General features: G+C 38.3%; 1 protein-coding gene across 3 annotated transcripts in view; it reads right to left on the bottom strand.

Moving 5' to 3' along the window:
• Positions 1–379: 379 nt before the first annotated feature.
• cacnb2b (calcium channel, voltage-dependent, beta 2b) overlaps positions 380–24,186 on the bottom strand; it is a 43,173-nt gene continuing 19,366 nt past the window's right edge. For 2 of the 3 annotated variants that reach the window (XM_019348458.2, XM_025900586.1), the window contains exons 2-14: positions 12,499–12,564; positions 10,183–10,305; positions 9,596–9,735; positions 8,611–8,672; positions 8,487–8,512; positions 7,797–7,877; positions 7,651–7,709; positions 7,416–7,525; positions 6,128–6,136; positions 5,136–5,287; positions 4,485–4,580; positions 3,983–4,156; positions 380–2,603 (exon numbers count right to left, since the gene is read on the bottom strand). In XM_019348458.2, the coding sequence (XP_019204003.1) occupies positions 1,800–2,603; positions 3,983–4,156; positions 4,485–4,580; positions 5,136–5,287; positions 6,128–6,136; positions 7,416–7,525; positions 7,651–7,709; positions 7,797–7,877; positions 8,487–8,512; positions 8,611–8,672; positions 9,596–9,735; positions 10,183–10,305; positions 12,499–12,564 (1,902 nt within the window). In that variant the 3' untranslated portion in view covers positions 380–1,799. The remainder of the gene's footprint in view (positions 2,604–3,982; positions 4,157–4,484; positions 4,581–5,135; positions 5,288–6,127; positions 6,137–7,415; positions 7,526–7,650; positions 7,710–7,796; positions 7,878–8,486; positions 8,513–8,610; positions 8,673–9,595; positions 9,736–10,182; positions 10,306–12,498; positions 12,565–24,186) is intronic. The other variant, XM_005476525.4, reaches the window with a different exon arrangement.

Genomic DNA, 24,186 nt, shown 5'->3' with positions numbered 1-24,186 from the left:
TACTGTAACAGAAAAATAATTTGCTGACAATTTTGCTCAGGATTTTATCAGCAGAACACAAATTAGAAGTCGTGCTTTTCTCTTTCTTGGCACTTAGTCTAGTGGTTGTCCAAATGACCCAGGAAAAGTGTAGCGATAGGAATTTATGTTTAGCTTTCTGTTGGTTTATTTGATGTTTTAAATGAAATGAAAAGTACATATGAGCTTGCTTAAATGTTTGTCCACCTTGGTTCCTGTGACCTTAAGTGTTCGGGCAAGTTACCTTGTTTCTCTCTTGCAAAACTGCTGGATGATCATCATGATCATGATGAGTTTATCTTGAAAAAAAAGGAAAACTTTCGCTGATAGATTCAGCCGACAGTAATTAGTGAGTGAGGTGTCACTTAACACATTTTACAGTTTAATTTTCAATAATAGAATGCATATTTGTCAAAATTAACTTCTGAATGCTGTACAAAACCAACCAAGAAACAAACAAAAATAGCCAAAAAAAAGTCTTAAAAGGAACAGAGTCAATCCCGTCTTGTTAAATCTGTGGTTCTACCAAAGTCTTACCAAACAGTGCAAGAGGCTCTCTGGTTCTCCTTACATTTACTTAACAAGGCAGTTATGAAGTATGTACAAATGCATAGAGATTGTATTCAAGCAATATATTTTATCACAAGAAGATGCATAGAGTATCCAGCATATAGCACAGGTCAGTGTCACCAAAAGATTATTCATGCTTCCAGACACAGCAAACACAAGTCAGTAAATATGCTTGTACACCAGTGTAAAAAGTAGGAAGTAAAGTAGTGACTTCCCTCTCAAATCATGTAGAAAAATAGTTTGACTTTTCATAACAATGTTTAAAATAACTTGTCGTCTTTGGACACACCAATTTAAATGAAGATGTGACACCGAAATGCACTAGTCAGTTGTTTGCCACAGTTATATGAACATTTGATCAGACAAAAAAATCTCACTGTGCAGTTATGTAGAAAATAATATCCTAAAATACAACATTCATTGCTGTAACTTTTCTTTCACATTTTGTGCATTTTACAAGTTAGTTAAGTGTCAGATAAGGGAGATAAACATTAATGGACTGCAACTAATGATTTCGTTTAATTGATTAACCTGCCACTTTATACATTAGTAAATTTACTCTTTAGTCAAATATTAGAGATTCAAATTGCAATTCCCCAGAGCTTAAAGTGACATTTCCAAACTCATTGTTTTGTTTGGTTCAAGAACCAAGTTGTCAGTTTGACTCAAAATAATGTTCCACAATATCGCAACAAAGTCACAGTAAAACATTTTAGTCTGATGTCACAGCTACTGTATAATGAATCAAAACATAATAAATGTTTTTTGTTGTTGCTGCTATTCTGAATTACTGTAAACTGAGCATCTTTAGATATTGGACTGATGGTCAGAAAAATCCATTGGCTGCAGTGATCATGACAAATAAAAAAGTAACCTTAGTGGATACTGAAATTATATATGAAATTATTATAGTGAATACTAGACTAGAGCGAGTCATGAGTGTTCTGATGCAGTTTAACCTTGACCACTGTTTGTGCCAAATCACGTATGGAGCCGTAAGACTTAGGATAAAACATACAAAAAAATGTATCTTACAAGAGCTAAAATAAGAAAGAACCAGATGTGTGCATGTGGCACAGGGTAAATCTTAAAAAATGAAATATGAGGAGAAACATTGACTACAAAGAAGACATAACCTGTCCTGCCCATTAGTGCATTATAAGATGAGCAGCATAAATCCATGCATCAACCTGGAGTAGAAACAACAGTCACTAGTGTATATAGGAATCTCTGTGCCACTGTCGTGCATCTCTGTCTCTGTCTCTATCTCTACCTCGATCCCTATCCCTGTCCCTTTCCCTGTCCTTATGTCTTTCTCTATCCCTATCCCTGTCTCTATCTCTGTCTCTTTCCCTGTCTCTATCTCTGTCTCTCTCTCTTTCCCTGTCTCTGTCCCTGTCTCTCTCCCGGTCTCTGCCTTGGTAGTGGTGGTAGCTGTGATGGTTGTGTGCAGTATAGTGATCCGTTGTGTGGTGTGTCCGTTGTGGAATATGCTGGTGATGTCTGTGCTGCCGGTTGCGCTCATTGTGCTCCTGTTCGTAGTCCTCCCCAACATATGGCTGGCTGTTTCCACGATGATGTTGGTGGTGGTGGTGGTGATGGTGTTGGTGGTTACTGTTGTGATGATGGTGGTTATGAACCCGGAAGTTACAGTAAATCTCCTCCTCGTCCTCCTTTAGGACATCGTCCACCTCGCCATCCCTCTCCTCGGGCACGTACCTTCGAGGAGGCCTTGAGGCGTAATCCCTGCTCGACTGTATTTCCATGCCACCCGAAGTTTGGCTGTGCTGGACGTGGCTGTGGTGCTCCATCCGCCGGTGGTGGTGGTGGTGGTGATGGTGGTGGGTGTGCTGTGGTCTTTTTGGTTCAGTCCTCAGGAGCCGCTCTTCCTCCTCTCTCTGGCCCTCCTCAGTGGTCTGCTCCTGAGCCGGGACTGAAGGGGGCTCATGGTCTAGGTGGTTCTCCCGTGAGCCTTTCCTCTTAGGGGCAGCTGACTTCTTGCTTTTCTGCTCATCCTAGGAAAAAAAAGAAAGAAAAAACATAGTGGTTTCTGACTAAATATAACCATTATATCACAGATTATACATCTTACAAATTTAGGCCAGGAAAAGCTTACGGACAGATCTTCTTTTTGTATTATAAATTATAGAACTTGAAATTGTAATTGGGGCAAAAAAGTTAAAAATATGACTTTTAGACAAAATATTCTCAAGAATTAAAAGATATTTGTTATTATATTAGTATATCTGGATCACTGGTTTAAAATGGTCATTCATGATGGAAACCATCATTTCATAATGTAATAATATTTATCTTCTTATGTCTAATGATCTGGTCAAAACTGTCGGGGTAATTGACAGATATCTTATTTTTATATGTAGTGGAATGTGGAGAGCTTAAATCCACAATTACATTACAGGTCATGACTATTTAATAAATATTGCAAAGGTCTGTGAGACATTTACTTTGACCTTTGACTTTTATTTTCTTTGTCAGTATTTTGTCCTCAAAAAACCATTTTCAGTTTGGTGAATAGAGACAAAGTTTCCACATTTACTGTAAAAACTAAAACTTTGTCTATGCACAAAGGTAGAAATGGTGCTGTTATATAAAGCTCAATTGTTGAAATTGTATAGATGTGTGCAAGCATGAGCCTGATTTCCATAGCCAACACTCCTTTTTGAAATCATTTACATATTAAACTGTTTGCACCACAAATATTTATTTAAATCAATTAGGACAATGGCAAAAAAGAAATGCAACTTCACCAAATGTTAAGCTAAGAGATTCATCAAAGAAGTGAAGAAAAGTACATGTGTTTTAATTGATAGCCTTAGCTTGGGATAATTAACTTAATTAAATAAAAGTAGGTCAGCCTGTCAATCCAACTATTGCCTTTTGTTTGTATCTACTACAGTATTAGTCTATCTATATATAGTCTGTGTTATTTCTGTTGTTTTCTGTCATTTTCCCAGGAAGTTTCACAGCACTGTTAAGTTGTTTCAGTTTTTGCCTCCTGGAATCTTTGTAGAGGCAAAAGCTATATATTTCTATTTTCTACATAGATTACACTATAGTCATGATAAACATGGTACTAACTACTGTAACTCATCTCCACTGCTACACGGACTGAGAATAGAATCTGAATATATTTCACTCACCAGAGGTAGGCCTATCTCATTTCTTCAACTTTTCAGTGAAGTACGATGAGAGGAAATGAAATGAAAATGTTAGATGAATTCTGATGAGATTATTCACAGTTCAAACATTTATTTTCCACACTCAGCTGTCTTTCTAATACATGAGATGAATGGGATGAGATTACGTGAAAGGAAGACTTTACATCTGTTTTTTCTTTGTAGTTTTTCTCTGTACTTGTTTGTGTTTTAAGTACCGGTATTACTGTAGGACTGGCAGGCAATGTATTCTCAGCCAGCTGGGCCACCACTGCGTTGGCAGGCTCCATCTCTGGCGGATGAGTGGCTCTCCAATAGGACTCCAGGTAGTCAGCAATGTGCTCACAGGCATCCGATAGCTGGTTTTCATCTAAGATGACATCAAACATTTCCTACAGGAAATGGAAAAATTCAATTGAAATGTGTGTAACAGTCAGGAGACAAGTTAAAATCTGTGGTTATTTTTGAGAATCACAAATAAGGTCTAAATGGTTTTTCAAAGGCACACCAAAATCGTAAAAAGTCACTTATACTTCTGGAACCACAAATTTGAAAAAAACAAAACAACAAACAACAACAAAAAAAAAACTGGAAAAAAGAAAAAGAAGAATTTTGTTGGGCCCTCAGCAGTCTCACTGGAAATAACACATGTAGTATATATTCATACACTAAAGTCACAATTCTGCCAACTTTTCTCATCTGCCACTAGATGGCACTCACTGGTGGACATTGGGCAAGCTTGTCTGCTGCCACAAGCTGAACATTGAGATGTTTGGTCTGAGACTTCCCTCTGGTCTTGATCAGTCTTGTCAACACCTGTTTGACAGGAATCAAGAGAAGGAAGAGAATAAAAGAAGAAGTGAAAAAAGGGACTTGCATTTTATAGTTTCTCTTTAGTATTCTCTTTAGTATTAGTTCAAAACATTAATGCCCCGGTACTGTGGAATAACCTCCCTCTCACTATCCGCGCTTCTGATTCTATTGCACTGTTTAAATCACGACTAAAGACCCATTTATTCAATCTTGCCTTTCCCTATAGTTAACATTTCACTTATGTGTTTACATTATGCAGTCTTATGCTCATTTAATTCCTTGTTTGTTCTGTATCTGCTGCTTCTCCTATGTATCAGTGACAGTTTTCTGCTTGCATACCTAGTACTTGCTTTGGTCCTATTTCTTTTATCTTCCTTTTATCCTCTATGTTACTTGTTAAGCACCTTGGAATACCCTTGGTTTTTAAGTGTGCTTTATAAATGAAGTTTATTATTATTATTATTATTATTATTAATAAAAGAACTGAAACAGTTCAGAGTTCACGTTTAGAAAAATCATGTCTTATCTGATTCCACAGTCTTTTCCGGTGAAGCTTACTTTTGGTGAGGAGATCTTTACATAGACAAGAATTGGAGCCAGGGAGGTCTTGGACACCTGCATAGGGTGGTTGACGGTGTCTGCGTCTAAAACAACCAACTGCAGGCTGCGGGCGAGCTCAAAGATACGCTCCACCTCCCCTTGGATCTGAGCTGCAACACCAGAAAGCAAAAGCAAGACTTTAACATCTAAAATCCAGGAAAGTTACTGTGTGCATGATTAAACTTTTTAACATGTACAACAATAACACATCTTGAATATAACGTATGAAAATGTTTTTAGGCTACGGATGTGTATCAAGACAGACCAGTCTGTATCAAGACAGTACTTTTATATATTTTATGGGGGGCGTTCAGTCTTGATAATGTACAAAAAATAAATGTCAATATTAGTTTTAAGCACATCTCACTGTCACGTGCAAAACCACGGACACTCTAGGATATGTGCTTATTTGTCATTATTGTCATCTTTTCTCTGCTATACCATTTCTAAAATAGAAAATAAATGACTACCAAACAAAAAAGGTACACACACTCACTTCACAAAACACATCAGCAGATTAAAAACTGTGTTAATGAAAATGTCATGCTTAATAAAACTATTTTTAAAGGTTATTTGTTTTCATTTTCTTGGTGAGCTAATCCACGAGGTGAGTCAGACTTGTTACACTCATGGGAGTGTATTTAAAGACTGGCCACGAGAGGGAGCGTAAAGCAGGGCATACAGAAAATGTGGCTGCTTCTGTCCTTAATGAGTTATAGTATTCACAAATAACAGTGAAGCACATGCATATCTCTCAACCCAGCAAACTGGAAAAAACTTAATAACAGTCGATTTCAATTTTAATGACAGTGAAATCCACAAGTCAATGGCTGTATACATACAGAGTGTTAAAAAAGTTGTTTGAGACAGATGTGATGAGGTAATGATAGGAGAAGGAAAGTGGAGCATTCAAAAACACAAGGACTACCAGTGCTTTCAGTCATACATACCGGCAGCATCTGGGATGAGAGAGCAATGAGAAAGACAAGAGTAGAGAAAACCAAACAAATTTTTATCACGCTTCTGTCTGATACCAAATATTTACTCTTCTAGGAAAAGGCGAGATTTGTACTATCCTAGTGCACAGTGTCACTGGGACAAAGACATCAAATCCACAGTAAGTTTCCAAGTTATAACCGTAACTGACACAATACTCCAAGTAAGTGTAGGGGGGAATACACTTATTTTCTTTTTTTATCTAAGATTTCAATATGAAGATTAGCGCTATTGTTAATATGTTAACTCTAAATGCGAAGCTAATCTAGTCCATAATTGACTGAGCTTGAAGCTACATCCACACTGGAAGTGAGTCGCAGCATCATAGCTACCAGAGACCACAGAACGTCAAGGACATTCAGCGATTACAGACTAAGCAACCACTGACAACGCAAAGTGTTTTGGACCTGAGATAAACGTTTTTGAAATCCCAAGTGACTGAGATGATTACCAATCAGAACATGTCTGTCTGCAATTTCATGTGTTTATGGGCTTTGTGCTGATCAAGACTAACAGACTGCTTTATGCAGATTTGATGTCAGTGTTCTCATCTGAGTCTCTGTCATATTTAACTATTCATTTCAAACTTTTTGTCTTCCTGTTATTGGATAAATTATTTTCTGACATTATGAATTTGGAATAATCTTTGGACCACATATAAAAGCAAACTCTGTGAGCATGAGCCACACTGTGTTAATGGGATAAAGCAAGCATCATATCAAACCTGGGTCAGACAGTATTGGTTTCCTATTTTATCCTAATTAGGTTTCCAAATGTTTTTTGCCACCAGAGACCAAAAAAGTGAGTCCCAGAACACTTAAACAATTAAAGAAGTGTAGTCAGACCACTGTTGTTTGAAATGATTGATTTATTACAGCAGCAGACAGTTAGAGCTTGATGTCCATGCTCTGAGCTCATAGGGATGCTTATTTATCACTATGTGTTTCACATTAGAGTGATAAGTTAACATGCCCTGGAGCCTGAAGGTGGATGCTGGGGTGGTGGAGGGGTTGAACTTGGGTGCAGGGAAGCCATGGCACTGACATGTCAGAGGAAGAGACGCTAAATTGGGACAGTGTGTTTTCATATATGATGCATTTTGAGTGGCTTTCGTGATTTTCTCCATTTGTTTTTGTAATTGATTTATTTTCTTATTGCTACTACTGCTTCAGTTGTCTTTATGCTGTGAGTGTTAACCACTGCTGTCCAGGGAAGCTGTTCTGGTGATGACAGACGGCATACCTAAATTGGAGCGGGTGTTGGAGCGATCCATTAAGGCCTTTTTGCCAGGGTTGTTGAGGATGGATCGTTTTGCCAGTGAGATATCTGCTGTTACCCGCGTAATAGTAATTCTGGAGGAGAGACAAAATAACAATCATGATTACACAGTTATGATTTTTGTTGTTTTATTTTGTTTGGGGTTTTTTTTCAAATAAATTATGTGATAGATTATGTGAAGAATTAAATCAGAACTTACCTGCCTTCAAATCGATGTTTTAAAAAGTCAAATAGTGCTTTTTGCATCATATCTGTAACCTACAAGAGGGAAACAAATAAAGTTACTCCAAATTTAACAAATAATACTAGAGTTTTATATTTCTTCAAAAGTCAAATTAAGCTCACCTCTAAGCCCTTCAGTGATGGTCCCATTAGAACCACAGGACGCATTGTAGGCACTACATCATACATAGCCACCTGCTCCCCCTGTAGCAAAAAAAATTAACAAAAATCCCCCAAAGTTAGATTTTTGCTTATGAAACAAGAGCTACATAAAAAACCACTACACCCATCATTTAAAGGCTAAAATTATCTTATTTTCTATACACAACCTCAAATTTTGGTGATGCATGATGATCACAAGCTCAATTTTGACTGTACTCAAATGCTTACACATATAAAGAAGAATAACTTATTAACGTGTTATTAATACCACTTTGAGTTTTAAGCAATCGTTTCAGTTACTTTTAAAATCAGATTTTGTTCTCACTTTTTAGCTTGTCATATGAGATAGCAACTTAGAAATTCATGAACTAGTTTTTTAGCCCGTAATATACCAAGGTGGTCTAAATGCAAGTCAGAAGTTCAGTTGGCCAGTTTTCCTGACACTGTCAGTCCAATGGACAACACACATGTCCTTGCTTTAGTGTGAAAGACATGGGAGCTATTCAAAGGGCTTCAAAGTTCGGAAACCCTGTGAGCTAAGATTTCTCAGATGTTTTTCAACAAACGGAGTTCAGAAAGCAGTGTTCTTTATAATGAGGAACGATGGGCTGAAACAGATGTAAACAGAGTGTAAACACTTTCATCACTTACCGGCTTCTTTTTCACCTGCTGATTGGCTGCTTGTGCAGAATGACAAAATAGCAAACGTTCCACAGTTATTATGAATAAAAAAGCAAACATATTTATTGTTACTCGCTTGTATGCACATACTGACCTTGTGATGGAGGAGTATATTTCTTCGAGTTCATATCTTGAGCTGCCTGAGATGCAGCTTTGCTAAAATGAGAGGAAATCTCTGATTTAGTTTAAGTCTGCAACATCCAAACGTTGATTTTGCCACACTCTGAATTTCAGTGCTTTAGTAATGATAAAAATAGACCACCATGTTTCTATGCAATAAAGGATTTTGATGCTTAGAGACTGTGTGTCTATTTATAGCATAAGACACAAATATATGAAGCTTAGAGGGCAAATCCCTCAAAGTGGTTCAGCGCAGTTTCCACCAAAGCAACATTTTTAAGATTCTTTAGATGTGTTACAGTCTAACTGTGTCGAGTTCAAATCAATGAGTTTTTGCCTTCTGGTGAGGGGGGTGGGGGTGGGGTTCAACCTATTGAAGTAACAAAAGGAAAATATAGTCATCGCCGTTTTAATTTACTACCACACACGATGAAATAAAACAAACTTAAGTTAAACAACATAAAATACATAAAATAACTAATGTCATTGCTGGACTTTTTTGTGTTCCAAATACATGAACACACAGAGGACTTGCAACACACTAAATTACTAAAAAGTAAGCTGGGATTGTGTATGACACAAGTTTTAAGTCAAAATGTTATTTCCATATCACTACAGCAAACTTGTTTACCAATCTGGTTGATTATTTTTTTAAATTAAAAACTTAATACTCCACACCAGTAAAAAGACTTTAGAATTGTCTTTTTGTTTTTTTTTTAAATAAGGTCCCCTACCGAGCCACCACCCACAGACAGGCTGATATCACAACTTTTCCTTTTTTTTCGTCTTTGTGCCAAAAGTATCAGTGTATACGCATTCGAACCAAAACTGTTTCCTCAAAGTCTCTCTGCTCCAGCAATTTTATTTATTTGTGGTCAATTTAAAACACAATTTTTGCATTGAAATTCCTGCATAAAAACCCTCATGAAGGAAATGAAAGAGCATCATGATGTACATACTTGGCTAATGCCTTGGCAGCTTTCCTCGCTTGGACTTCTCTTCGGATAAGAATGGTTTCCAGATTGACCGGACTGGGGACGAAGCCCACCACACCATCCTCCTTCACCGGCCGTCCGATCCACCAGTCATTGTTAAACTTCTGCTCATTCAGAAGAAAAAAAAATAGAGTGGACATTTAAGGATTGATGATCTAATGTGGCTCACATTTTTATCTGATGATGTTAATGGTCCAATTTAGCAACTATAGCTTTGCATTTTATGTTATGTGTATCTAAAAATTAACCCAAATCTTAATTAACAGGTGTCAAGCCTTATCAGCTAAACCACAGCACATTTAAAAATGTGTGAAAGGAGGAAGAATGCACCAAAAGTCTGTCAATAGCTGGACAATTTGGGATGTTGTGTTGCTTCTCCTCTTTGGATTTCTTTTCCGTCACTTGGGTTACATTCCATCAGTTTGTTGTCATTTTGCTTCTCATTTTAAAATCCTTCTGGTTCTGCCCTGTCAGTTAGGTCCTTCTAACAACCCCCATTTGTACTGTTTGTAATTTTGCACGATGTGTGTATTTGTGTGTTTGTTTCAAACCTCTTTGATATGTAGGAAGTCCCTGGCCTCAAAAGTGACAGCCTGGCCTGGTACAGGGACGTTGTCATCGTCTGCTGGCGTGTAAGAGAAGTTGCATCGTACAGCAAATGCCACAGGCTTGTACTGGGAATACAAGGCAGGAGTTATGATTACTAATAAATCTTATTATATACAAAACAATCTACGTAAGGGTAACAGAGTAACCCTGTGTAATCCATTTTACAAAAGCTAAAAGCTAAGCTTTTATAAATATGACATTTAATAAATTAGGTGAGTAATTATAGGTAAGTAAAAAAACATTTTAAAGTAAAAAAAAACAACCATTAGTCAGTCAAGAAAAGAGAGTTACTGTGATAATACCACAAGCTGTAACGTACTACCAAACAAGTCACTGACTTTAGGTTATCCTTGTATTAATATTCAATCCTATTTTACTGTATGTGAAGTTGCACATAATTGTGATTCCTCAGTTCAGTAAGGAATAACTAACTATTAGAGAATTTCAGAATGTTGACTTCGTTACAGTGTTTTAACATCATTAGATCATAAAATGTATCAATTTTTTTCTCCCCTTTCTACGGTTTTCTTTTTTTAAATTAAGGGGTGTAGCTAAACTGCGTAATTGTGTCAAGTACAATTGGCTGTGTTGCCAGCATTTTGTGCACATACACAAATATGTGGCCTGATGCATGTATAAATTAACATTTTGACAGATGTTAGGAAAACAAGTTTAAAGTGAAGTGCTTTATATTTTAGAAATATAGCTTGGACACAAATTCTGGCAAATTCTGCATTTCAGCTGTTTAAGATAAAGTTACTGATGATTAAATTCCTTTTGTCTGACTGTCATGGCACATGATAATGTTCTGTTTGATTCTTCTTCCACCAAAGGGATATGTTTAATTTATGCCTAGGAAAAATAACCTATTGCAGCTTCTTCTTTGTTGCACTGTAACTACTGTATGCTTCCTCCTGACCGAATGTCGGTCGGTGTTGTAATCCTATCAGAATCAAATGTCAGTGGCTTGTCAATCAAGCTGCTAATTACTCCACTTTGGAAAGATGAGGCTGTGGGAGAGGCTGCAGGGTCAGCAGGGGACAGGCCGAGTGTCTTTGCCGCCTTAATTACAAAGCAACAGTGGGAGCACATTAAATCTGTGGGGGAGGATTTAATTTAATATACAACACATCAGCAGGGTCTGCTTAAAGGGCAAAAAGAGAGGAAGTCTGCTATCAACTGGGGCTTATAAGAATCACATCTCTAATGACCTTAATTGTGATTATGCCCCAAAAAGAAAACCTATATCGCACCTTTTGTATGTATGTAAGCCAGACTTTAAAATGATAACCATATGATATTACAGTCATAGTATAATACCAGCAGGTTTAATCGTTTTACCTCAGCTTGACTATCTACATATTGTGTTTAATATTAACTGTAAAATCTTACATGCATGTATGCAGTTTTTTTTTTACAGACACACCACATTACTTGATGACTAAGAGAAAACACAAAGAGAAAACATAGCAAAACATACACAAACAATTTATATATACTGTTTTTATTTGCTTTTATTTTCTTCATTAGCAGAACTTATTGCGTCTTAATGCCAATGCCAATGAATTAATAAAATTACTCTTAAGACTGTAATACTCTTTTATTACATTATCTTTTTCATACTTATATTGTGACATCTGGATCACATCAAACCCTGATGGGTTTGAAAGACAGTGATGACTAGAAAGAGGAATGCGTGTGTGAAACCCAGTAAATGTAAATTATACGTTCATTGAAGTTCATCTGGTACTTTCTTAAATTTTGCTGTGAAAAACATTTTCAGGACATCATAACCATAAAATGAGGAACCAGAAAAAAGACCATCACTTTTTTTTCATAGATTATAGAAAAACAAACTGTATAAAACGGCAAAGTAATTAATCACATATCAAATTTTGTACAATTTCAATGTTGTTGCATTACAGTATAGTTTGTGTCAGTTAAATTGGTTATTTTGCTATCTTGTAAGAAAGCATATGGCTAAAGATGAAAGTATTGTAATTTATTTGAAGCAATAATCAATATCCTTGGTCGTCATCCTTCTCCTGGCACTGAGCACATAAAGGAATGACAAGGATGAAGACTGTGATGACTCATTTCAGTAGAAGAATATTGCTTCGCTAATCCAGTGTCCTGATGTGTGTGTTTCATGTCTGTGATGTAATCATGTCCTTGAGAGCAGCCTCTCTCAAAAATGAGTCTGTAAGAGCCACAGTGGGTCAGGTCAGGTGATACATGATGCAACAGAGCAAAAGTACCTTGGCTTTCTCCAGCTGCACCTGGGCGTTTCTTTCCTCAACGACATCTGTGTCCTTATGCTCTCCCTGCAGGAGATACAAAGGAAGAGCAAATAGTTTGATCAATTCACTGTAAATAAGACAAGAGAGGAATGCTGCAGAAAATGTTGTGATTTGAATATCACAAGTGCACCGAGCCACTCAGTGCGCTCTCAGACATCAGGAGGAGGACAAGAAATTACATATTTTCTGCTGCAGTCATTTCAAGGGTGGGGGACATATGAGACATTTAAAATTTATTCAAATCAATGCAGCAGCAGCAGCAGGGTTACAGTCCAAGCATGGTTCAAACTCCAAAAACATGGGATTCAAAATAAAGACCTTAGAATAATAGAGAGGAAACCCCACCAATCAGATATGAGCAAACATGTTGCAGCAGTGGAAAGGAAAAAATTCATATTTTAAAATGCTATCCAATAATGCAACTCAGCAGCGTCATTAGTGAGCCGTACTCTTCTGATGAACAAACAGCATAATTTACATATCGCACACCCTCAGGTAGACTTTATTTTTTAAAGTTTCTCTATCCTAGTCAAAGCCGAATCTATTCAAGTCATGTAGGGTGTCCCAAAAAAACGAGAGCTGCAGTTGTTCAGCAAACGAGAGCCAAAAAGAATCATTAAACAGCAGAGTTTTAGCAAGAGATAAAACTAAAAATGGCATTTTTTCAAAACAACAAGTCATAATGAAACTAAAGGGAAAACCCTTAGGGAATTTAACCAAACAAAAGAAAACTAAAGAAAATATTGCCTCACAATAAGCTGTCCCCTCCTATACATATGCCTTTTCAACTGCATGGACTCTATCAGTTACACGGGTAAACGAGGGGTGATCAGTTTACACATAACATGTTATATATTATTTTTACAGAATTTCAGCAACAGAAAAACATTCTCTTATTCGACCTTACTTGTCCTGTGTCCCAGTTGCTCTTGGGTCAGTCCTATCAATGCAAATATGTATTTATTACTAACGACTAACAGCTGATTCCCAGGAAACACAGATGCAAAAGAGACACTGATCATGTGATCAATAATTACAATAATTAAACAACTTATCAATTAGCTTTCAAGAAACTTTGCATGTAATTCTGCAAAAATGTAGCAGCAAACTCCCCCAGGGACACCCAGGTTTATGCATCATGTGTCCCTAAGATTAGATTGTCCTCTCAAAGACATGGTAATTAATGCTCTTGGTGTCATAGCCAGGAGGTGGCACAGCCCATCGCGTCAATCTGGCACTCATGATACGCACTCGCATCCCAGAGTCGCAAATCAGGTCTGTTGTTGAAGACAGTCTGCTCTGTCTGATGCGCCCTTGGTGAGTCAAAGTCAATATTCTCAAATCTAATCTGAAATTGTTGGTGCACAAAGTGATTTTTGTATTAGGTCCCTACCAACGATATAAAACATTAAAATTAGTTTCCAAATGTTTGCTCTGCTTCATTTGGAAGCTCTTTAATTTGTTAGCACATTGAAAATCATACACGGCTAAATGGCGAAGTAACAAATAAGCTCAATTATGGTAATCCACACCCCAGTCCTAGCTAAAGTGTTTTTTCTGCAAAAAACTGGAATTGCAACTCCTGGTCTTCCGAAGTGGAATGGAGAGTTGCTTTTTGTTTGCCCGCTGCCCACCCTGAGCAATGCTCCCCACAGTGTTTCCACTTTATCACAGTAGAGGGAACAATTACATTCTCCAGCAAACATTGCAGTCAGCCGCAGTACCTGCCTCCTCGAAAATCTAACAATATGTCGACATATTTTAAACATTTAACATGAAGACTTCTACAATCCACAAGTTTATGGCTGTTCATATGATTAAGAGTTTTTTTAAGTAATTGAGAATATACTGAGTGAATATCAGTCCAGGCTGCTCACTGTGCAAACCCAAAGAACCTTTTTTTTCTGGCTCACCTTTACTCTACCACCTGCTCCCCCTCTCCATGTTATTCCAAATGAGTGCACACTGACACTACTGAGACACTTATGATGATGGATTATGCACCATGTCATTACCATAGGCCAATTTTTACTTCTGCCCTATCTTCAACTCCAAAACGGCTTAGCTTTAAAATGAAATTAAAAGAGAATAAGCAGGGACTGCAACGAGGAAGGAAAGCATGAGGCGTGAGGGAAGCGGCTGAGGGCGCTACAGCACTACATGGTGAAAGAAGAAAACAATGTAAAAGAAAAATATCTTCAGAGAGAACAAAACAAAAGCACATTCAGTGGTGGCACAAATTTGCACAAAGACACTTATGCACAAGAAAAAAATCATTTCTATTTTGAGGGGAATTAGGAAAAACTAACAGGTGTCTAATGAGTTTGTGAGTCCACTCACTTACTAATACCTGAGAAACAACAAAACTATTGATCAAAGAATCACAAGGATATAACATATCAAAGTGTTAGATTGCTGGTAATTACACATTACAGTTACGAAAAGCTGGCGGATGCAGTAGACACAATGTCAAAACAGAAAATTCAACATGATGAGGAGAAAATCAGAGAGAAGGAGGAAGTAAATCTCCCTGGGGCACAATTATGCCCAGGCAAGGATTTTTGTTTACCCATGCCTGGCAAAGACATCTGTTCGCACAGCACCCAGCTCTCCTGTGAGCCAATGTCACCCAGCCAATAGTACAAAACGCCCCCGCTGAATTATTAAGCAATACTGAACTACTGCTGGTGACTTCACGAGAATGAGTTGAGCTCTCCAAGAGAAAGGAAACAAAAAGCAAGAATATATATATATATATTTAATTTTGAAAGAGGTTGTAATTAATACCCCAAGTTAAGTAACCTTTTACTTTACGGTTCTGATTCACATCTTTATTTTAAAGTTTTACATAAGTGAAGGAGATCTTAATGGGCATGTCTGTGGTCTGGCATAATAGTTACAGTGTGTGATTCTAGACTCTACTGTAGATGAAGACTGTGCCTGGTTTACTTTATTCACTGTGTTGCTGCATTGAAGCCATCTATATAACTGTACCTGCTCGAACTGAGACATTTTCTCATTGTCTCTCATAATTATTGGATTATTCTCTCAGATTTTCCAACCTGTGCATAATCTGGCCCCAGCTTCTGAAATGTGAAGATCTGAGCTTTTTCTTTGAGATAAATTACATTTAACTAAATGTTTAAAAAATGTTTTGTTTCATTGTGTTATTGTGATTTTAAAGATGTGATCAATTCAGAAAATAAATCTTCACATTAATAGATGATCATTAGTTCATTAGTTGTTACAGTCCTTTCTCTTTTAATATTAAATTGAATCAGCTGAGTTAGAAGAAACTGCATCTTTGTTGACCAATAATACCCAGACTCTTCCCTGTACAGTATTTTCTCTCTATCACTAAACCTTTCTCTTATATAGGTACTCCAAGTTGATTTTTCATTCCACTCTTTCAAAGTCTTTACCCTTAACTGATCCCCTCATCATTTCATTAAACCCCCTTCTTTCTTCTCCTTAGTCCTTCTCTCTCTCCCTGTTGGAGAATCTTTTTAGACCATTACTGTGATTACGTGGCTTAGAGGGTGGGCAAAGGAAGGTAGAGGGCAAGGATGACGTGAAAAAAAAAAGGAGTGAAGCCACGCTCTCTCATGTGCTACCTGAAGGTGACTCCTATTCTGCTGAAAAGTGTTTACACAGCTCTTTCAAAACGCGCCAGGAGAGTGCATTAGGAAAGGAGCATCTGATTGGGGAGATGGACTCCATCCCCAAACTGAAATAATCAGAACCATCGAGTCACCAAGAGCCAGCTGGCTGCACTGGAGGACTGTGATTCCCCAGAGGTCGAACGAAACTCTGAACCAGTTTTTAAAGGGATCCTGTTATACATGCAGCTTGCACCAACATCAGATATTTAGCAGGTATTTTAAGCCTTGCATGACAAAATGTGCAAAATTATTAGATCATTAACAACCAAAGAAAAGAGAAAAGTGTGGCTCTGTACCAAGTTTGGTAAACTAAACTAATATCTTGATGCATGCTCAATCATCTAGGCAAGGAAATCCCATAAAGTTTATTATGGACGTAAAATTTTAAGGGGGGGGGAGTTTCATCAAACATTCATCAAACATTTCGTCACTCATCCAAGTGGATAAATGTCTTCCTCAGATGACTCAATCATCCAAGTGGCGTTCCTCTCAGTAAAACACTACGTCCAGATGAACAAAATCAACTTTTGAACTTTGAGTGTTTCTTGATTGGTTCATGATTGAGTGACTACTAAAGCAATAACTACAATCTCCCAAATGCAAAGTTCATTGCCCTCTCTCACTGTAAGTCAGGTGAGGAGGGACCAGGTCATTGCCTGGTCATCCAACCATATAGTGAAGTACTTAGATGCATGTGGTGGAGCTCAAATGATTATTTCCTTTTTGAATGTTGGAGACTTCTTTATGGCCTTTCCCTCCTTCTTTTCCTTTCTCTTTCATTTTGTTGTCTTGCACTTAACACTATTTGGAAAGCTTTTATTGCACTTACAGTAACATAAGTTGATGACAGCTGGACAAACTTTTTCTTTGCTACACCTGTCTTTTATCTGCTCCATGTCGGTAAAACAGAAACACAAGTGGTGAAAAAGACAGTAGGTAATGGCTAAAATGACTGACACTCTGCTGAAAGTCAAGTCTTGAACTGACAAGTGTGCCAAATTTCAAACCACACAGACCTTTGGCCCACCAGAGGACATAACTGTAAAAGACAAAGAGTACATGAAACATTAACTATCAAGGATGAAATCCTAAGTAGGTTGGGAGAATGTATAGAGTCTTCATGTCTACACATACTAGCTGTACACTGGGAGGCACGCTTGACTCTTTGCTGTAGGAAACTGTACCAAACAGTACAAGAACCTTTTCCTCTTGAGTTGAGAGGATGAGTTCACATACAAGATATACAGTGGGAAAACTGACAATTTGAGATAATGGATGATCCTTCGATTTACTTTGATTGTCAAGAGAAATAAAAACGATTACTACATTAAATAATTAAAACACAGTCATGTGCAATCCAAATTTCCTTCAAGGTGCAGCATGATAGGTGGTGACACAAAGATGAAAATGCTCATGCATCATGATGTGTAAATTCAGAATATTTCTGAATATAATCAGAGGGAAAATCCAGACTGCTATGTGCACAACCAGTCATGTAGGTCTCTGCACATTAATTGTGGGAAGACTCACATGAGGAGAGTTTACTTTAAATGACTGCTCTATGATCTTTGGCCATACCACCCACCATTATTCGAGAATAAAAAGGAAAAAGGAAATACTACTATGAATGCTGAATCACAAAATACCTCCTCACAGGGGTAAAAACTAGAAAGGAAAATCCATCCACTATCTTAAGTTTTTTTCAGTGTTTCCTCTTGAATATATTATTCACTGTACTGTGTAGAGTGTATTCGGCAAAGATACTCATACAGTAATTCCCACTTCATATTTACTTAACATACAGAAAGACATTTCCATGGCAACCATATGCAACGTGAGCATAAATGACTTCCCCTGATGAAAATACGTCTGCTGTTAGATTCTGTATACCACAATCCTCAGACAAATATACATAAGAACCTCAACAACCCATACCTGACACCTTAACTCTCCTTCACATTCATCACATCCTTATAGACTGACTAAAGACATTAAGAGAGCATTACATAAAACTCAATGGGAGATCCATCAAGGAGCTAGTTAAACCGTCATAAAATTTTCATTATATTTATGTCGGCTTTGAAGTGCTGATGGCACATCATTACTGTACTTCCACCCTCAGATGACACAGCAGAAAACTATTACACCTGTACACTCATCTATAAATAGTATTTTAAATATGTCATAAAAATCAATCTTTTTATCTTTTCACGAAGTTCAGACCCTAATCCAACATCAGTGTAAAACATCAGCATGAAAGACAGGAAGCAGAAGTGAGTTGAACTAAAGATGCTTTTTGGATGAAAACAACTTTTTTATAGTTATTTTAACTGCTGAAAGGATGACAGAAGTATCACCTTTTTAATATCTTCGCAGAGCAGGAACAGATTTGAATTCTACCATTTAGAGCTCAGTTTTTAGGGTATCTTTTGGCTTCTTTTAGCGTAAATATATAGTATTTGGGCAAGACATTCATATGTTAATTGGACAAACATGAGTGCACTAACACTAGTAAAATTCTAGCTCCCTAAACAACAGAAAAGGACACATCTTAAATGGATTTATGTGATGGAGTACCCATTGTCAGCTCTAATACCACTTCAGCAGACAAGCAATTCACAGGACAAAACCCAGAGAAGTAAAACATAGGTAGTTATTTAGGAAGGTAAGAATATAGTTAATCCCATAGTGATTCTTTCAAAGCACTCATATCCATATGGGGAAACTTAATTGTACTACCTCCTGTACCCTCCCATGCCTGCTTGGATACTCCACAGGTACTGCTGTTATCTCATTCATCACAAAAAAGACATCTAAGGCTAGGAGTTTCCACTTCAATGAACAAGACCAAGGTGAATAAATCTGTGGTGCCTTCATCCCTGTGGCAGTTAACTACTGTAATAAGAGCCTTAAGTTTGACAAGAGAGCTCAAACGCTTGGCAGTTTATTATAGGACTGTGACTCCAGCATCATTCACTGACATACCACACAATGCAAATGACAATTATTCAATTCAATTCAATTTTATTTATATAGCGCCAAATCACAACAAAAGTCGCCTCAAGGCGCTTTATATTGTACAGTAGATAGCACAATAATAAATACAGAGAAAAACCCAACAATCATATGACCCCCTATGAGCAAGCACTTTGGCGACAGTGGGAAGGAAAAACTCCCTTTTAACAGGAAGAAACCTCCGGCAGAACCAGGCTCAGGGAGGGGCGGCCATCTGCTGCGACCGGTTGGGGTGAAAGAAGGAAAACAGGATGAAAGACATGCTGTGGAAGACAGACAGAGATTAATAACAGATATGATTCGATGCAGAGAGGTCTATTAGCACATAGTGAGTGAGAAAGGTGACTGGAAGGGAAAAACTCAATGCATCATGGGAATCCCCGGCAGCCTACGTCTATTGCAGCATAACTAAGGGAGGATTCAGGGTCACCTGGTCCAGCCCTAACTATATGCTTTAGCAAAAAGGAAAGTTTTAAGCCTAATCTTGAAAGTAGAGATAGTGTCTGTCTCCCGAATCCAAACTGGAAGTTGGTTCCACAGAAGAGGGGCCTGAAAACTGAAGGCTCTGCCTCCCATTCTACTTTTAAATACTCTAGGAACAACAAGTAGGCCTGCAGTGCAAGAGCGAAGTGCTCTAATAGGGTGATATGGTACTACAAGGTCATTAAGATAAGATGGGGCCTGATTATTTAAGACCTTGTATGTGAGGAGCAGGATTTTGAATTCAATTCTGGATTTAACAGGAAGCCAATGAAGGGAAGCCAAAACAGGAGAAATATGCTCTCTCTTTCTAGTCCCTGTCAGTACTCTTGCTGCAGCATTTTGGATTAGCTGAAGGCTTCTCAGCGAGTTTTTAGGACTTCCTGATAATAGTGAATTACAGTAGTCCAGCCTGGAAGTAATAAATGCATGAACTAGTTTTTCAGCATCACTCTGAGACAGGATATTTCTAATTTTAGAGATGTTGCGCAAATGGAAGAAAGCAGTCTTACATATTTGTTTAATATGTGCATTGAAGGACATGTCCTGGTCAAAAATGACTCCAAGGTTTCTCACAGTGTTACTGGAGGCCAAGGTAATGCCATCCAGAGTAAGAATCTGCTTAGATACCATATTTCTAAGATTTTCAGGGCCGAGTACAATAACCTCAGTTTTATCTGAATTAAGAAGCAGAAAGTTAGCGGCCATCCAGGTCTTTATGTCTTTAAGACATTCCTGCAGTTTAACTAATTGGTGTGTGTTACCTGGCTTCATGGATAGATAGAGCTGCGTGTCATCTGCATAGCAGTGAAAATTTATGCTATGTCTTCTAATGATGTTGCCTAGGGGAAGCATGTATAATGTAAATAGAATTGGTCCTAGCACTGAACCCTGTGGAACACCATAATTGACCTTAGTGTCTGAAGAGGACTCTCCATTTACATGTACAAACTGGAGTCTATTAGATAGATATGATACAAACCACTGCAGTGCAGTACCTGTAATACCTACAGCATGTTCTAATCGCTCTAATAGGATATTATGGTCAACAGTATCGAACGCAGCACTGAGGTCTAGCAGGACAAGCACAGAGATGAGTCCACTGTCAGAGGCCATAAGAAGATCATTTGTAACCTTCACTAAAGCTGTTTCTGTGCTGTGATGAGCTCTGAAACCTGACTGAAACGCTTCAAATAAGCCATTCCTCTGCAGATGATCAGTTAGCTGTTTGACAACTACTCTTTCAAGGATTTTTGATATGAAAGGAAGGTTGGAGATTGGCCTATAATTAGCTAAGACAGCTGGGTCTAGAGATGGCTTTTTAAGTAAAGGTTTAACTACAGCCACCTTGAAGGCCTGTGGTACATAGCCGATTATTAGAGATAGGTTGATCATATTTAAGATCGAAGAATTAATTAATGGCAGGACTTCTTTGAGCAGTTTTGTGGGAATGGGGTCTAAAAGACACGTTGATGGTTTGGAGGAATTAATTATTGAAGTTAACTCATAAAGATCAATTGGAGAAAAAGAGTCTAACTTAACATTGATGGTACTAAGAGTAGCTGTAGATAATATTACATCTGTGGGATGATTATTGGTAATTTTTTCTCTAATGATAAAAATTTTATTTGTGAAGAAGTTCATGAAGTCATTACTAGTTAACGTTAAAGGGATGGTTGGCTCAGTAGAGCTCTGACTTTTTGTCAGCCTGGCTACAGTGCTGAAGAGAAACCTGGGGTTGTTCTTATTTTCTTCAATCAGTGACGAATAGTAAGATGTTCTGGCTTTGCGGAGGGCTTTCTTATAAAGCAGCAAACTATTTCTCCAGGCTAAATGATGATCCTCTAAATTTGTGACACGCCATTTCCTCTCCAGCTTACGAGTTATCTGCTTTAGGCTACGTGTTTGAGAATTATACCACGGAGTCAGGGACTTTGGATTTGAGGCCTTAGTTTTCACAGGAGCTACAGTATCCAGAGTCGTACGTAGTGAGGAGGTAAAATTATTAACAAGATAATCGACCTCTGTTGGAGTAGCGTTCAGATAGCTGCTCTGCTCTATGTTGGTACAGGGCATTGAAGATGATAACAGTGGGTGGATTATATTCTTAAACTTAGTTACAGCACTTTCAGAAAGACATCTACTTTGATAAAGTCTACTCTCCACTGCTGTGTAATCAATTATTGTAAATGTAAATGTTATCAGGAAATGATCAGACAGCAGAGGGTTTTCAGGAAACACTGTTAAATATTCAGTTTCTATGCCATATGTTAAAACAAGATCTAGAGTGTGATTAAAGTGGTGGGTGGGTTCTTTTACATTTTGAGAGAAGCCAATTGAGTCTAATAACAGATTAAATGCGATGTTGAGGCTGTCATTTTTAGCATCTACATGGATGTTAAAATCACCCACAATAATTATTTTATCTGAGCTGAGCACTAAATCAGATAAAAAGTCTGAGAAATCAGAGAGAAACTCTGTGTAAGGCCCAGGTGGACGATAGATGATAACAAGTAAGACTGGTTTCTGAGTTTTACAGCTGGGGTGGACGAGGCTAAGAAAAATTGCTGCCACACCGCCCCCTCGGCCTGTGCTTCGGGATTTCTGGTAGTTAGAATGACTCGGGGGTGTTGATTCATTTAAACTAACATACTCATCCTGCTGCAACCAGGTTTCTGTAAGGCAGAGTAAATCGATTTGTTGATCAATTATTAAGTCATGTACTAACAGAGACTTGGAGGAGAGAGACCTAATATTTAATAATCCACATTTCACTGTTTTACTCTTTGGTTCAGATGTGGATACTGTATTGTTCTTTCTTTGTGATTTTTTATGTTTAAGTTGTTTATTGCTGGTTTTTGGTTTGTTTTTTGTCTTTTTGGGAGCTGACACAGTCTCAATGGAGATGGGTTTTTGGGGGGGTAGCAGGAGGAGAGAAGCTGCAGAGAGGCGTGTAAGACTGCAACTCTGCTTCCTGGTCCCAACTCTGGATAGTCATATTTTGGGGGGTTTAATGAATTTGTCCATATTTCTAGAAATGAGAGCTGCTCCATCCAAAGTGGGATGGATGCCGTCTCTCCTAACAAGACCAGGTTTCCTCCAGAAGGTTTGCCAATTATCTATGAAGCCCACATCGTTTCTGGGACACCACTCAGACAGCCAGCAATTTAAGGAGAACATGCGGCTAAACATGTCACTCCTGGTCTAATTGGGGAGGGGACCAGAGAAAACTACAGAGTCCGACATTGTTTTTGCAAAGTTACACACCGATTCAATATTGATTTTAGTGACCTCCGATTGGCGTAACCGGGTGTCATTACTGCCGACGTGAATTATGATCTTACTGTATTTACGTTTACCCTTAGCCAGCAGTTTTAAATTTCCTTCAATGTCGCCTGCTCTGGCCCCTGGAAGACAATTGACTATGGTTGCCGGTGTCTCTAGCTTCACATGTCTGAGAACAGAATCACCAATTACCAGAGTTTGACCCCCGGCGGGTGTGTCGCCGAGTGGGGAAAAACGGTTAGACACATGAACAGGTTGGTGGTGTACCTGGGGCTTCAGTTTAAGACTATGCTTCCTCCTCACCGTCACCCAGCCGCCCTCTTTCCCCAGCTGCTTGGGGTCTGCCGGGGAACAGCTAGCGGGGCCTACGCTATCTTCGGCTGCACCAGCTACAGGGGCCTGGCTAGCTACGGGTGAATGAAGGGTGCGAAGCCGAGTCTCCAATTCAGTAATCCTGGCCTCCAGAGCTGCAAATATGCTACATTTATTACAGGTATCATTACTGCTAAAGGAGGCCGAGGAGTAACTAAACATCTGACACAATGAGCAGGAAAGTGCAGGAGGGACAGGTGAAGTAGCCATGGTGCTAACGAGTCGGCTACGAGCTAAGCTAGCGAAACAGTAAAGAGACAGTGAGTGAATACTTTGGCTATAAATTAGGTAGTGAGTACACAGAAAGGGTGATTCAGATGAAGCACGTTAAGATTATACTATGAAAAAGGGATGTATCAAAAGATTTAAATTAAATTGCTAAGCAGAAAAGCTACTCAGAAACACCACTGTGTTTGAGCAGGAACAGGAAGTGATACTATACCACAGAGCGAGCGAACACCAAGTGACCAAGTCACCAATTATGACAGCAGTTCTGAAAAAATGACAGTATGGTAATGATAACAGAGTTTTAAAACCACCCTGTGTATCTCATATGTGATGGCGAATTGGTTGTTGCTCTGTCCACAGCCAAATAATCACAGGAGAAAGGCATCAGTGCAAACCCTGCATATAAGCCCCCAAGGACAATACTGAGGAGAGATTCAGCATGCCCACAACTCCCAGTTCCCTGAAACTGCATACAGCAAAAACCATCAGAACTTTTATATCCTCAGCCAGCGCCACAGTAATTCTCTTCACTCACAGCTCACTTAGACAGCAGGCTTTGATACATTACTTTAGTCCAGCTTTTAAGAAAGTAATGATACAATTC

The sequence above is a fragment of the Oreochromis niloticus genome, linkage group LG18 (genome assembly GCF_001858045.2).
Source record: "Oreochromis niloticus isolate F11D_XX linkage group LG18, O_niloticus_UMD_NMBU, whole genome shotgun sequence".
In the NCBI taxonomy this organism is placed as follows: Eukaryota; Metazoa; Chordata; class Actinopteri; order Cichliformes; family Cichlidae; genus Oreochromis; species Oreochromis niloticus.
Note: the sequence above shows the minus strand (reverse complement) of the source record. Positions and strands in the feature narration are given on the sequence as shown.